At 52.8% G+C, this 13049-nt stretch overlaps 4 protein-coding genes across 4 annotated transcripts; 1 reads left to right on the forward strand and 3 right to left on the reverse strand.

Moving 5' to 3' along the window:
• Nucleotides 1-1053, reverse strand: B0T26DRAFT_677425 (uncharacterized protein; the record flags this gene model as incomplete). Its single annotated transcript, XM_060440101.1, has 1 exon — nt 1-1053. The coding sequence occupies one exon, from the start codon at nt 1051-1053 to the stop codon at nt 1-3; it is 1053 nt and encodes a 350-aa protein (XP_060294363.1).
• A 384-nt stretch (nt 1054-1437) lies between these two features.
• B0T26DRAFT_353030 (uncharacterized protein) lies at nt 1438-2443 on the reverse strand. The gene is made up of 2 exons (XM_060434565.1): nt 2066-2443; nt 1438-1788 (listed from the first exon to the last, which is right to left on the reverse strand). Exons 1-2 carry the CDS (start codon nt 2367-2369, stop codon nt 1469-1471), a joined length of 624 nt encoding a protein of 207 aa, XP_060294364.1. The 5' UTR covers nt 2370-2443; the 3' UTR covers nt 1438-1468.
• Nucleotides 2444-8061: 5618 nt separating this feature from the next.
• On the forward strand, nt 8062-8820 carry B0T26DRAFT_716133 (uncharacterized protein). Its single transcript, XM_060442261.1, has one exon. It carries the CDS (start codon nt 8310-8312, stop codon nt 8796-8798), a length of 489 nt encoding a protein of 162 aa, XP_060294365.1. The 5' UTR covers nt 8062-8309; the 3' UTR covers nt 8799-8820.
• A 955-nt stretch (nt 8821-9775) lies between these two features.
• On the reverse strand, nt 9776-13049 carry B0T26DRAFT_353231 (phosphoketolase). Its single transcript, XM_060434566.1, has 2 exons — nt 11074-13049; nt 9776-11016 (listed from the first exon to the last, which is right to left on the reverse strand). Exons 1-2 carry the CDS (start codon nt 12622-12624, stop codon nt 10105-10107), a joined length of 2463 nt encoding a protein of 820 aa, XP_060294366.1. The 5' UTR covers nt 12625-13049; the 3' UTR covers nt 9776-10104.

Genomic DNA, 13049 nt, shown 5'->3' on the forward strand with positions numbered 1-13049 from the left:
CTAATTGGCTTCGTTTGCAGCTGGCTCGTACTGCTCATCCGTGTTGATCCACGAGTCCCATGAGTCCCCAATCCCCCCACCTGGCGTGCCGATATTGCCAGCTTCGCCCACAAACCCGACATTCTTGTTGCTGGAATGTGGATGAAGGGTATTGAAGAAATCAGGGACGTCGCCTTGGCTATGCTCATTCCCTATCCCATGTGCGAGGCCTGGAATACTGGTGATGGAGGAGGCCGTATTGTGTTTGTCTTCAAGTGAGATTGAGGGCATCCAATAGTGCGGCTCCGACCCCGCAAGTTCATTTATCGGCCCGGCGAAGAAATATTCCGCCAGCTGATGGTTCATGTCATCTTTTGCCACCGCCTGACCCTCAGGTTGAATATCCAAGTTGAAAGCGTCCATAACATGGCTTGGTGCTATGGAGAGCGAAGGGTCCACGAGATATCCCGCATATGAATGCCGCCGGTCCTCCGATTTGTAGGAAAAAGGAGGTGTAGATCTCGACGGAGGTGTGTCGGTGCTACCCGAGCCCGGTGTCAAGATCGGCGGAGAGGGGTTTGCTTCAAGCGAGGCATGCGGACCAAGAGGAGAAGCGTAATGATAGTGACCTGCTGGGAGTTGGTGTGGGGACATGGGCATGTTCTGTGTAACCGAGTGTGATCTGTCACGCGGATATGCCATTGGCGTGGTTTGGTATGTTTGCGGAAGGGGGAACTGATGCGATGACTGGGCCGAGTGCTCGGGTGGAAGGTTCTGCAGATAAATGGACTGTGTCGGGGCTTGAGTGAGGCGGGCGGCACCAGGAAACTGCTCTTCAAACTGGCGATTAACCTCGGCCTGATGCACCAAGCTGGCCATGGCAACACGGTTAGTGATGTAGGCATTGACGCGGTTGTTCATGTTGCTAGACGGTGTGCTGAAGTAGGCGTGGAGATTTCGATACGAGCGTGGCATATCTTCGTCTTCCTCCTCGTACATCTCCTCCTTCATGACGATCTCCTCAGAGATCTTGAATCCCTTGCCTGTACGTCTCTTGTGAATATCAGAAGCCATTTTTGCCGACTGGACGCGGGCCTCGACGCTACGGTCTGACCTGCGAGAAGCTGCGATATAAGCTCGCTCTTGGTTTTCCTCGTGGGTGCGCTCGGTCTACATGACAGGCCTTAGTTAGCAAACCGAGCAGACTCGAGGCTGGTGACGACAGCCATCCATCAACAGGGAACGCGGTACCTACTCTACGTTGCATGGGAGGAATGCTGGCGGGAGCCGGGGCGGGAGCCGACTCGTCCAGGGAGCGTTTGCGCATCGGAGAGACCGAGGAGGCGAGAGCTTATGGCTGGTTGCCTTTCTGGTTTGCCGCTCTGCTGCTGCTGGTGATGGATGCCACAGGGTTATCGACTCGGTGACAGAGAGCAAGACTACGCCACAGAGCCGAGCTCAAGGCGACCGATAGCTGATGATGACTCGACTATGTCCCGGGGTTGGGAGGAAGCGGAATATATGCGCCAGGGACGGCGTACAGGGCAGCGGGATGTCGATCGCGGCATGCAGCTAGGGCAGGCGCCACAGCAAGACGCCTTGTTGAGCGGGATGCTAACGCCCCCGACCTGAGAAGACCCAAGAAAACCACAAAGTATAATGGCCCCGCGCGGTGGCTGCCTGCGAAGAAGGTTGAGCTAGGGCACTGCAAGCTCTTGCCTAGGTCTAGCGAGCTCCAGCTCCAGCTCCCGGGGTTTTCTGTGGGCTGCCCGAGGTAGGTGATACGGGAACTTGGTGAGACTCCCGCCTCTAAGGCAAGGTATCTAGGACTAGACTCGAAGCTCGAGTGGAGAAGGAGGGGCTAGAGAACCTACACTCTAGTCAGAGCGAGGAAGAAAGAACGGAGGGGAAGAGGCGAAGAGGGTGAAAGACGAGAGAAGTCAGTCGGGAGGAAGGGGCCAAGGGGCGTGCGTGGCATATAGCAAATGGCATATGGCAGATGGGATACGGCACCCACAGCACATCTTGTATTGCTATGTATTTCTGTCGAACATTAACGGAGATCTATGGACTTGAACTACCTTACCTATAGCGAAGCGTGGAGAGAGGGGGCACTGCTCCCTCCCTAGAGCCCACAAAGCCGTGCCATTTGCCTGCCACTTGAGGGGGGCGCCATGTCCGCACTGGATTGGATTGGGAAAGCCAGCAGGAAAAGAGTGTGGTTTGTTAGGCAGGGCAGGTGCGTTGTGGTAGCTGCTGGTGTTTTCGGTCGGATTCTGGTTGGATCCACACAGCGCCCTCGATCCGGGGCAGAACTTGGCTCGGTGGGGAGACGGCGCTGATCGATCGCGATCAAGGAACCTTCGTTTCGTTACATCAAGCTGGGCCATCCAAGTACCTCCACTACCCTACCGTAGGTCAGGTCATTGCGGATGACCCCATGTCCTTTTGCAGTGGCCAACCCGACCCGCTCGCCTGGTCCTTCCTCTTCTCTGGGGCCGAACGCGGTAGACCCACATCGAAACATTGAGGACCCCGCACTCACTCAATCATCAGTCGAAGCCTCTCCCAATTATCCCAAGTACTATCAAGAGGAAACCACTGGAGTACTTTGGGCCCTTCCCTAGAGTCTTGGTCTGGACGCCGTTTGGTCTCACTCAAAACCTCGATTGTTGGAGAACTCCGAAGATTCACTTTACTTGAGAGGAATCTAATTTCAGTGATCTTCTGGCAGAAGCCAATGCGTGGTAATTACATGCCAAGAGGCGCAACACGCCCAAAACTTTAAATACTACCTCAATCACAACTCTACGGGTATAGGCAGGGTCCTGACAGGAGAGCACTGTCACTCGTCTCGCCTCCTTTCAACTGCGGCCGCCGGCAATAGACGGGAATCCCAATTCCAAAAGTGTTGGGCCGGTCTAGCAATGTGCTTGTTTGTCTGAGGCGGCCCGGAGTTGGTTTCCGCCGCCACAGCTTGCTAGTTTCGGCAGGGCACGGTATTATGTCCAGTTAGAAGCAGGTATCGAGGTATTGGACCCGGTATCCTTCCCACAAGGCACCTTAGACACTTGACTGTGAATAGAATCGCCAATATGGGTTGAGAACCAAAGCATTCGCGGCTCATCTGACAATGGGAGGGCATTCGTGAAGTCTTTTGCATAGGCGAAGTTTCTAGAATGGTCCCCTTAAACCAGAGTAGATCTTGTGCCGATTTGAAGATCCAATTGGTGGGCTCCGATGTTGGTTTCCAATGCCCACGCTGTCGGGAAGATCTACATGAAGATTTTTTTCTTCGATTCCGCTCAAAACCGAGAGCGCAGATCGGCAGCCTTTTCACTCATTGTAGTAATAGCTCGGCAATTGCGGCTCCCTTAAAGTTTGAAGACTAGCACACTGATCAATCACCCCACGCACCAAAGGCGACTCTCTCACGCGACGTGACGCGGTGCGGCAACAACTCGCGCTGGTCGTTCATTATCATCCATTGCTCCCTGTGCGAGGTGCCGTGGTGCAAACAAAAGCATTCTGTAGGTAGGCGGATACCTGACATCATTGTGGCGCACAGCCCGATGTCCGGCTCTGGCAGGTTCTGCATTCAGTCCCGACCGCGTTTGTCTTTCATGATACGGGGGGCCACGGGCAGACTGTGGAGGTGCAAGCCCACGCCCAAGACACAGCTTCGCGGAGGGTCTGCTCCGGCTGGGGGGAAGCTTTCGGGCTGGGCTGGGTACTTGGGATCAGCCGAGGTGCTTAACAGTTGAGAAGGAAAGCCCAGCGGGCCAATCAAGCCCCACGTAACCAAGGCGCGAATTCCCTGCTTTTCCGCGCCTGCACATCAGTCCTGTTGTCGAATCACAAGCCTGCAGGCTCACGCCCGGAGACAATCCTCCTGCCCCCCAGCCATTTGGTTTGGCCGCGAAAGAAGACAGCCGACTGGCCGCTTTCAGTGCAACTCCAGAATGGGAAACTTGAAAATCCCATCCCATGTCGCATGGATTTTTTTTTCGTTTGGACCCTTCTCGCCCCCGTCGGGCGTCATCGGGCGGATTTACAACAAATACTACCCAGCTAGACGTGTCTCCGTACTCCGCGCGAGTCACTTTTTTCCTGCTGCACGTCGTCGACCAAGCATGCGGCTTCTGATTCCAAACTGCACACCAGGACGGGAAAGTCTGTCCCGAACCACATGCCATTTTCAAACAAACGCAGCTAGACTAGTCCCGGATCTTGCCGTCGCCAAGCTCAGTTTGTGTGGGGTATCTTGCTAGGGGGCTTGAACCAGTGACGCTGCTTACCGGGACGGAAGGGCGAACGACCCCTGAAAGCTGGATTTCGGACTGCCGAGACAGCTGTCAGCCTGTCTGCCCTACCTAGTGCAGTGCCACCATGAGAAGGGCCGTACAATCCAATCCCTAGAAGCTTGCCCTACGAGGTAGAGGGGGTCAGGAACCAGGGGTTCTTGGGATCCAAAAACGGGCTCCTCTTTCCCTCCGGTTAGTGTGTCCCGGTTTTTTGGTTTTTTTTTTTAAAAAAAAAAAAAAAAAAAAAAAAAAACCGCCGTGCTCACAAACGGAGGAGAATCCCCACTTCTTCTTAGCATGGGCAGCGAACACGCCGACGTGTGCCCGTATTCGCACGCCATATTTGCTAAGCCTTCGGGACCCGCACCAAAGTGGCGGGCCTCCAAAGAATCGGCCTTCGTGTGATATACGGCAGCAGACGAGTCAAGTCTCGCAAAGGGAGTACCTACTCGTATTCTGGGTCACGTCCGCCCCGGTACGGAATGCACTTCAAAGTTGACAAGTACCTCAATTTTGCGAGGTACTTGCATTTTTCCCTCTTCCTTTGAAAGGCCCGTATATTTCTTCTTCGCTTTGAAGTATCTTCACGTTACAAGATACTTACATTTCTCACACCCGACGGAATGCCTTCAGTGTGTGATCTCCAGGGTCTTCGATACAAGTACCTAAGATTTGCAATGTACTTACATTTTCCGCCCAACGCCGCATTTACCACGCCATTTTACCCCGATAATAAGTAACTCAACTCTGTCAAATACATACTCCTTTCTACCCGATAGGTTGGAGAACTCCCCCCATGCCCTGGTGCGCCATTCAAGCGAGATGGGCCCCCTTTAACCAACCGAATGGCTTCGATACTGGAGGACCCCAAACTTCTTTTTCCTTGCTGGAAATACGAGATCTCCGGCTTCATGGAACGTCACGGTTGGTAACATAACCGACTCGGGCCAAACATTAAAAGCTACTATACAAAAGAAAAGGACAATCCAGATCCAGCTCCATTACCTATTTAATCTCACGTCATTGGAAATCCCACTCCCACCACCAGTCATAATATCCACCGAGCATACATTCCTTGTGGTTGATGGCGATACAATTGAAGACCTCAGGTGACATTTTTGCAAGTGGCCATTTCACAAGCTGAAAAGCTTCTTCAGAATATACATGTCGAAAAAAGAACAGATTCCCCGCTGCTTGTATAAGGTACCTTGAGTTCGGAGGCTTAACTAGGCTTTCCAAAGCCTGTTGAGCCAGAGGCTGAGATAGGTTTCGTGAAGCCTAGGTTTGACTTTTGCCAGACCAGCTTTTGAAGATTGCCGGGTCAGATTCTTTTGCGCCGAGAGGGCCATCGACCCAGTATTTGAAGGTACTACACAACTGCGTAATGAGTACGAAGTTAAGAAGAGAATATAAGTATCTTATAAAATGAAGATACTTCAAACTAAACCAAAAATACGTCGCGATTATTAAAGGGTCAGGCAGAAAATGTAAGTACCTTATATGTTAAGGTACTTGAGATAGGGGAAGGAGAAAATGTATAGCGTCTGTAAGTGTGGATAAGGGTGCAATAGGGCGAGCCGACATCTACGGAGCCCGGGGCCAAAAGAGCGGCTCCCACTAGACGCACGCGTGTGCGCGCTTACGTAAGTATGAAATTGCTTATGTAACTCTGAAAATGCATCTAACGCGGCCAATTTCTTTGCACCCTTTTCCACCACAGCCAACCTATCGCCCACACTGCAGCCATGGCCAACACTGTAGCCCTAGCCACCTTTCCAGACGACTGCCTCACTCCTGGGGGCTTTTTTGAGTCTCGACAGGCCTTATTCGAATCAATCAACGCGTACGCAAAGCCTCGGGGCTACGCTTTTACAAACTCCCCATACCTCTGCCGAGAATAACGTTGATGCATATTGTTTGTGAGGGCCAACGGGTCAAGCGCTGTAACGGGTCCCTAGGGAGCTGGAGAAAGTTCTCCTGCGGGTGTTGGTTCAAGGTAGAAGTCGACCGGGTGGGTATATTTGCGTATGCGCTGGGCTGGGAGATCTGGGTCTGTGAGAAACTATTTTTATTCTTTAGCCCTATATAGTCCTCGGCTTATAATCGACTTCCTACCCTCTTCTCTATACCCTTTGACACCATTATTGTGGCTTCGGCTACCTCAGAAAGGTTATCTAATAATAGTCAAGTGTAGTACGGCCGTACGTGAGCTAGGAAACTTGCCCGTACCGAGTTTAAGCCTTTAGCACCTTCAGCTTGTAAAGCCAAAGGCTGATGAACCTGAACCTTCAGCCTTTATCCGACAGCTTAGAGTTCGTTCATTGTAGAATTTTCTAATGATTGACGGGGATCGGTATTTAAATTGTGCCCTTAATAATTAGGGTAGGGCGACACAAAATTTATATAAAACAAGTGCAGCCGTTGGTCCCTTCTGATTCCCTTCTAATCTGGGAATCGTCAAGAACAAAATCTGCACAAAGCACATCCCGCTAGTCCGCACGCTTCTGATAGATAATATCTTTCTGATATATTGTAAGTGCCCCCCCACCACCCTCCTCAACTCGTGCTCCTATACCGCAGCCTACCTACGCGTTCCTCGGGCTTGGCCTGCCTTGCCTTGGCTTGGCTGACTGGAAATAAAAACAGAAAATGGTCATCTTGACCATTCGTTGGCGCAGGGCCCCGTCGCCGGATACAAAGGACGGGAAGCAGGCCCAGACCACCAACAGCAGCAGCGGCAGCAGTGGGGGTTTTGCCCAACCCGGTTCCTCAAAACACGCTCCAGTCACCGCCACCAACAGCCTGCCGGCGCGAAACACCACCGTCTCTTCCTCTTCTAACCTAGGGGGTGGTGGTGGTGACCCTGGACCTGAAGGGTGCCCTGTCGACCCAAAATCCATACGCATATCGCCACGCCGGGTGGGAGATGAGGTGGGGGAGGAGGGCTACTTCGAGGTCCAAGTCAACGTCGACTGGGAGCGGTGCTTGCTGGTCTTGATGGGGGTGCTCGGGCTGGTGGGCGTGCTAAGTGCGTTGTGGAGCCTGTGGCTCCATCTACTGGCGGGAGGGGTAGATAACCAGGGGAGAGGGAGTTGGTATAATTATACCTACCCCGATGGGAGCAGTTACTATTATTATACCTACCCCGATGGGGGGAGTTGGTCTTATTATGCCCTCCCCGATGGCGAGACTCGGTATCGTTGTAGCTCTCCCGGGGTTTGAAAGCTTGTTATAGTGACTTTTTATAGAGCATTCAGCCCAGGGGGTTTAAGAGGGATTGAGGCTTGTTACAAGTCACTATTCCAGTAGCTTCTCCCCAAAATGTTACGGGGTAACTTGATTGTATCTTAAAAGGTCTCTTACCCCATTAGACTCGGGATGTACACGGTAGAGTTTACCCTTCGAGCAACAAGCAGATAAGTCGCACCCCAGGAGCAACACTTCCGCTCTCTCCTTTGGCTGCAGTAACCCTAAAGTAAAGAAAAGTAAAGGGGTTGCCCTCCTAGCTGGCTCAAATTAGAAAATATGGAAAGGACGGACGGGTTAGTGGAGGTATTTCCCTCCTAGCCTGGCATGGCTTCAGTGGCTGGCCGTGTGTGTGGGGTGGGTTGGGGAGCTTCCTTACAGGAACTTATGCAAACAAAGTACATACTCTGCCCGCGTCCACAAGGTTATTATCTCGGATTTCTTAAATAAAAGCTCCGATTCGCGCGCTAAGCCGAATATGTCTGCGAAATCCGACTGAATTCACTAAACGCATTAGCACGGGAAGGCCCTCTTAAGTCGGGACTTCTCCTTACATTACTATGTCAGCTATCGGGCTATCTCTAGAATTGCCATTATCCCACCTCAACTTCAACAGCCCACGTTTGCTAGGGTCCTCGCGCCTCTTTTCCCCAAGGATCGTATTGTCCGCCTCTGTAACCAAGATCCTCTAATGCATTATTACAGTCTTCGTACTAGTAATCGTCTAGATACTCTGGTGTTCGTTGTCCCCATCCCCGAGGGCCGGGCGGGTTATCTAGGATGACTCGACATATCTCGAAAGTACGACTTCATTATAGTCTTTTCGCGTTTCTAGTCGTTGCAAAGACCGAACCAAATCTAGTTAAAGTCCCCGCCCTTATAATTGTCAATGAATCTAATATTTCATCGTTAACGACAGCAAATAATATAACCTACGAGATTACTTACAGCCGCATCATTTGCCATGCGCGAACCCGGTCTTCTTGCAGACGATCACATACTTTCCGCTTGCTATCGACATTGTCATCTACGAGTATTTTATCGTCCTCGTCCGCTTTTCGTCGTCGCTCTTTATGGTCGCGCAACTTGATAGGTTTACTAAGAACAATAACGAGGCGTCGGGTCATTTTGGCGCGACTCGGCTGCTTTTTGAGAAATGTATGCGTCGCGAAATGGAAATGCACGCGTTGGGAAATGTTTGCGACAGCGAGAGCTGCCAACAGGAGGGAGGCCCAACTCCCCTTAAATACGCCGCCGCCGCAACGGTGAAGCTGGCGAAACGGCCATCTTAACAGTGTGCCGCAAATTCAACGGTGTTTGTTGGCGTGGTACTTTCCAAGATCCAAATGGCCTTAGTATCTTACGACTCGCCGTAAAGGTTTTTCGCTAAGGTAATAGCTATTTAAATCCCTGTTTTGGAATCCTAGAGGTCTATTCCTTCTCTCCTATTTAAGACCCTTCCTGGTCGGTTCATTTGTTATTTTTTTTCCTTCGTAAGTACCACGCCAACAAAACATTTAGGGGTAGGTGGATGCACAACCCACGCGCACGAGCTTTGCGTTGGGAATCGCTACGAGCTAGAGCGAGCAGCATGTGAGAGTCCGCGCCCAAGCCAGCCCAATCACCACGACTGGCCTAAAGACTGGCCTAGGGCCTCGCCTCGGATTCGCGTGTGATCAAGAATGTAAACCACCGTAAAGCCCCCCCCCCCTTTTTTTTCTACAGGCATGTCAAGCTCCACTGTTCTGGTCAGGATCTTGTTGAGACAGACAATATCGAAGCTACGCCAGTTTGAAGGGAGCCTGGGGGTCCGAAAGCGCGGCACTTCGCAGAAGCTTCTATACCTAGTTGATGGGAAGGCGTGGATTTGAAGGAGGCTAGAACACCTGTTGAAGAATCGGTAATACCCTACAGCCATGGAGAAGTACGTGTTTCTCTTTTACTTTGTTTTAATTTCTCTTCGGAAGCCGCCGATTTCCGTTACTAGGTCCAACCCTTTACATATGAGAAGAGCAAAAAAAAAGAAAAGAATATAGCAAAAGAAAGAAGAAAAAGAAAAAGTGTTCACGGTTGGTGCTATGAACGACGGGAACTGAGCCCGACATGGGGGTCGAACCCCAACCTTGAGATTAAGAGTCTCACGCTCACGGGATTCTGCTGGGTTGGGACGTTCGGAAGCCATGGTGTGGACTCACTGAGCTAGCCGGGCTTTTCATTGCTGAGTTGAAATCCTGGACAAGTCATCCTGGCTTATACATTCAGCAGCATGTTTTGGTTTGGGTCCACAAGATCATGGCCCACACGATATTGCATGCGTCACAGCTCCATCCCTAGGTGAGGAAGAGAGATCTTGAACATACTCAATAAAGACTATTTCACTGAAAAGGTCTATACACTTGACCAGGTCGGTAGGAAGTAGGAAACCAGCAAGGGCCACTAGTAATGTTCCATTGAATCGGAAAAAAATGTGTTATATGACAAAAAAGTCTACACCAACCTCCCAAACGCCGTGCTTTCTACAACCCACAACGGAATCTATCGTCAACTCGTAAGGTTTTCAATCCTTCCGTCTCTTTCACGACGTCAACTTGGTCACAGTCTGCTTCCACAGTCCAGTGTGGGGCCACTTCCACTGGTTGAGGAACGGGGGGTCAATGCCCGTCTCGAAGGCCTCGTTGCGCGCCTTGATCTGGTCGTTGAGCAGCACCTCGCGGGCCGCAGAGCCGCGGTTGTGAAGATTCGGCATGCGGTCAATGGCATCCATTGCCAAGCTGAAGCGGTCCGTCTGGTTACGGATGGCTAGTTCGAGCGGGGTATCGATGTTGCCCTTCTCTTTGTAGCCGCGTACGTGCAGGTTATGGGAGCCGGGCCGCTTGTAGGTCAAGCGGTGGACCAGCCACGGGTAGCTGTGGAAGTTGAAGATGATGGGCTTGTCGTTTGTGAATATTGATATCCACTCTTCGTCCGTCAGGCCGTGCGAGTGGTCGACGTGTGAAATGAGCTTGAACAGGTCGACCACGTTGACGAAGCGGATCTTGAGCTCCGGGAAGTGTTGGAGCAACAGGTCGACGGCTGCCAGGGCCTCGTGAGTTGGAATGTCTCCGCAGGCGGCCATGACCAAGTCGGGCTCCTCGCCAGCGTCGGTGCAAAACTGCGGCCAGATACCAATGCCCTTGGTGCAGTGGATAACTGCCTCGTCCATGGTCAAATATTGCAGGTGCTCTTGCTTATCTGCAACAATGACGTTGACATAGTTGGTCGAGCGCAGGCAATGGTCCATGCAGCTCAACAAGCAGTTGCCATCGGGCGGCAAGTAGATTCGGACAACGTCGGGGCTCTTGTTTGCAACGACGTCGAGGAAGCCCGGGTCTTGGTGGGTGAAGCCGTTATGGTCTTGTCTCCACACCACGGCAGTCAGAAGGATGTTGAGTGAGGCGACCCTGGCGCGCCATTCGACCTCGAGACACTTCTCGAGCCATTTGCAGTGCTGTGTCGAGTTAGCAAGTTTGGTTCAGCATGTTGAAAGCATGTGTTCAGCACGTACCTGGTTGACCATGGAGTCAATGACGTGGATGAAGGGCTCGTAGCTGTTCAGCAGACCATGACGGCCGCTGAGAATGTAACCCTCCAGCCAACCCTCACAGGTGTGCTCCGACAGGATCTCCATGACGCGGCCTTCCATCGCCAGGTTACCGCCGTCCTCGTCCTCTTCAAAGTACTCGCCCATCCAGGCTTTCTTTCCCGCTCGATACACGTTGGCTAGCTTGTTTGACTCGGTCTCATCGGGGCCAAAGAGGCGGAAGTTGGTAGGGTTCTGTGCCATTATGTCGCGCAAGAAGAGCGCCATGTTGCTCATGCTGGCATCCATGGTCGATGCCGACTTCTCCACGTGGATGGCGTAGTTGCGGAAATCGGGCATCTTGAGCGGCTTCCTGATGATGCCGCCGTTGCCCACCGGGTTGGCGCTCATGCGAGCATTGCCGGTTGGGCAGAGCGCCTTCAGCTCCGGGCCGATCTTGCCGTTGACAAAGAGGCGTTCGGGCTCATAGCTTCGCATCCACTTCTCGAGCAGCTTGAGATGCTCGGGGTTGGTATGGACGTCGGTGATGGGGACTTGGTGGGCGCGCCAGAAGCCCTCGAGATACTTGTCGTCAATCTTCCGGGGGCCGGTCCAGCCCTTGGGGGTGCGGAGAATGACGACTGGCCACATTGGCCTGAATGCTTTCCCAGAGTCTCTGGCTTGTTTCTGGAACTTCCTGATCTCGACGACGCAGTGCTCGAGGGTTGCGGCCATGGCCTGGTGCATCGACTCGACATCATCGCCCTCGACAAAGTACGGCTGGTAGCCGTAGCCAAGGAAGAGGTTCTCGAGCTCCTTGTGGCTGATGCGGGCAAGGACTGTGGGGTTGTTGATCTTGTAACCGTTCAAGTGCAGGACGGGCAAGACGGCTCCGTCGGTGATGGGGTTGAGGAACTTGGTGCTATGCCATGAGGTGGCCAGCGGGCCAGTCTCGGCCTCGCCATCGCCCACCATGGTCAAGGCAATCAAGTTCGGGTGATCAAAGACGGCGCCGAAGGCATGGGAAATCGAGTAGCCGAGCTCGCCGCCCTCATGGATGCTGCCCGGGGTTTCTGGGGTGGCGTGGGAGCCGATGCCGCCAGGGAAGGAAAACTGCTTGAAAAACTTCTGCATGCCCTCCTCGTCCTCCGAGGTTACGGGATAGACCTCGGAGTAGGTTCCCTCGAGATAGGCCTGGGACAGGACGGCTGGGGCACCGTGGCCGGGGCCGGAAATGTAGATGGAGTCGAGGTCATACTTCGTTATCAGACGGTTGAAGTGCATCCACGTGAAGATCTGGCCAGGGGCAGAGCCGAAGTGGCCGAGGAGTCTGGCTTTGAGGTGTTCTTTCTTGAGCGGCACCTTGAGAAGCGGATTTTCGCGGAGGTAAATCATGCCGAGGCTGAGATACAGACTAGCCTTGAAGAAGTCATTGTATTTTTCGATTTGGTCTTTGGAGAGGGGGGCTCCCTTGACGGTCGAGCGAGCAGGCCCGTAGGCGCTGATGCTCTTCGGCTCTTCCTTGGTGTCGCCCATAGTGAAGCCCGCCTGGGGGAAGCAGCGTTTTACCGGGTTGATGTTGTGAGTGGTTCGAAGACAAGACCTTCAGGTGCTTTGGATTGAGACTCAGACGGAAGAGAGCGAGGGAACAAGAGAGGGAGCGGATTCGTCTTTATATTCGGCCACGCGCATACTACCTGACTAATGAAGCACCATTTCGTATCTATCTTGCCTTAGGTACAGCAGCAGCACCTTACCTCCATCCTGGGCGGCTCCGAGCCTAGGCACATATCTGCGGTATAGACGGACCTTACCACGCCCTCAGGAGCGGGCCGGTTTGCGAAGAGTCCATTGTCCAGCGTTCAGCGGCCAACCAGACCCCCGGCAGGGAAACGTGGATGGCCTTTTTGCGGCGTTATCGCCAGTAGCATGTCGCCGAGAAGAAGAGGCCCACCCGGGCT

Source organism: Lasiosphaeria miniovina (genome assembly GCF_030549165.1).
Source record: "Lasiosphaeria miniovina strain SMH2392-1A chromosome Unknown B0T26scaffold_5, whole genome shotgun sequence".
Taxonomy (NCBI): domain Eukaryota; kingdom Fungi; phylum Ascomycota; class Sordariomycetes; order Sordariales; family Lasiosphaeriaceae; genus Lasiosphaeria; species Lasiosphaeria miniovina.

Bases quoted from the DNA above. Each gene is read 5' to 3' on its own strand.
- B0T26DRAFT_353030 (XM_060434565.1), bottom strand. From the start codon at position 2,369: ATGGCCCAGCTTGATGTAACGAAACGAAGGTTCCTTGATCGCGATCGA. The intron at 1,789-2,065 runs GTAAGGTAGTTC...ACCTTGCCTTAG, and splicing joins CTCTCCACGCTTCGCTATAG to AGGCGGGAGTCTCACCAAGT.
- B0T26DRAFT_716133 (XM_060442261.1), top strand. From the start codon at position 8,310: ATGACTCGACATATCTCGAAAGTACGACTTCATTATAGTCTTTTCGCG.
- B0T26DRAFT_353231 (XM_060434566.1), bottom strand. From the start codon at position 12,624: ATGGGCGACACCAAGGAAGAGCCGAAGAGCATCAGCGCCTACGGGCCT. The intron at 11,017-11,073 runs GTACGTGCTGAA...AACTCGACACAG, and splicing joins TTGACTCCATGGTCAACCAG to CACTGCAAATGGCTCGAGAA.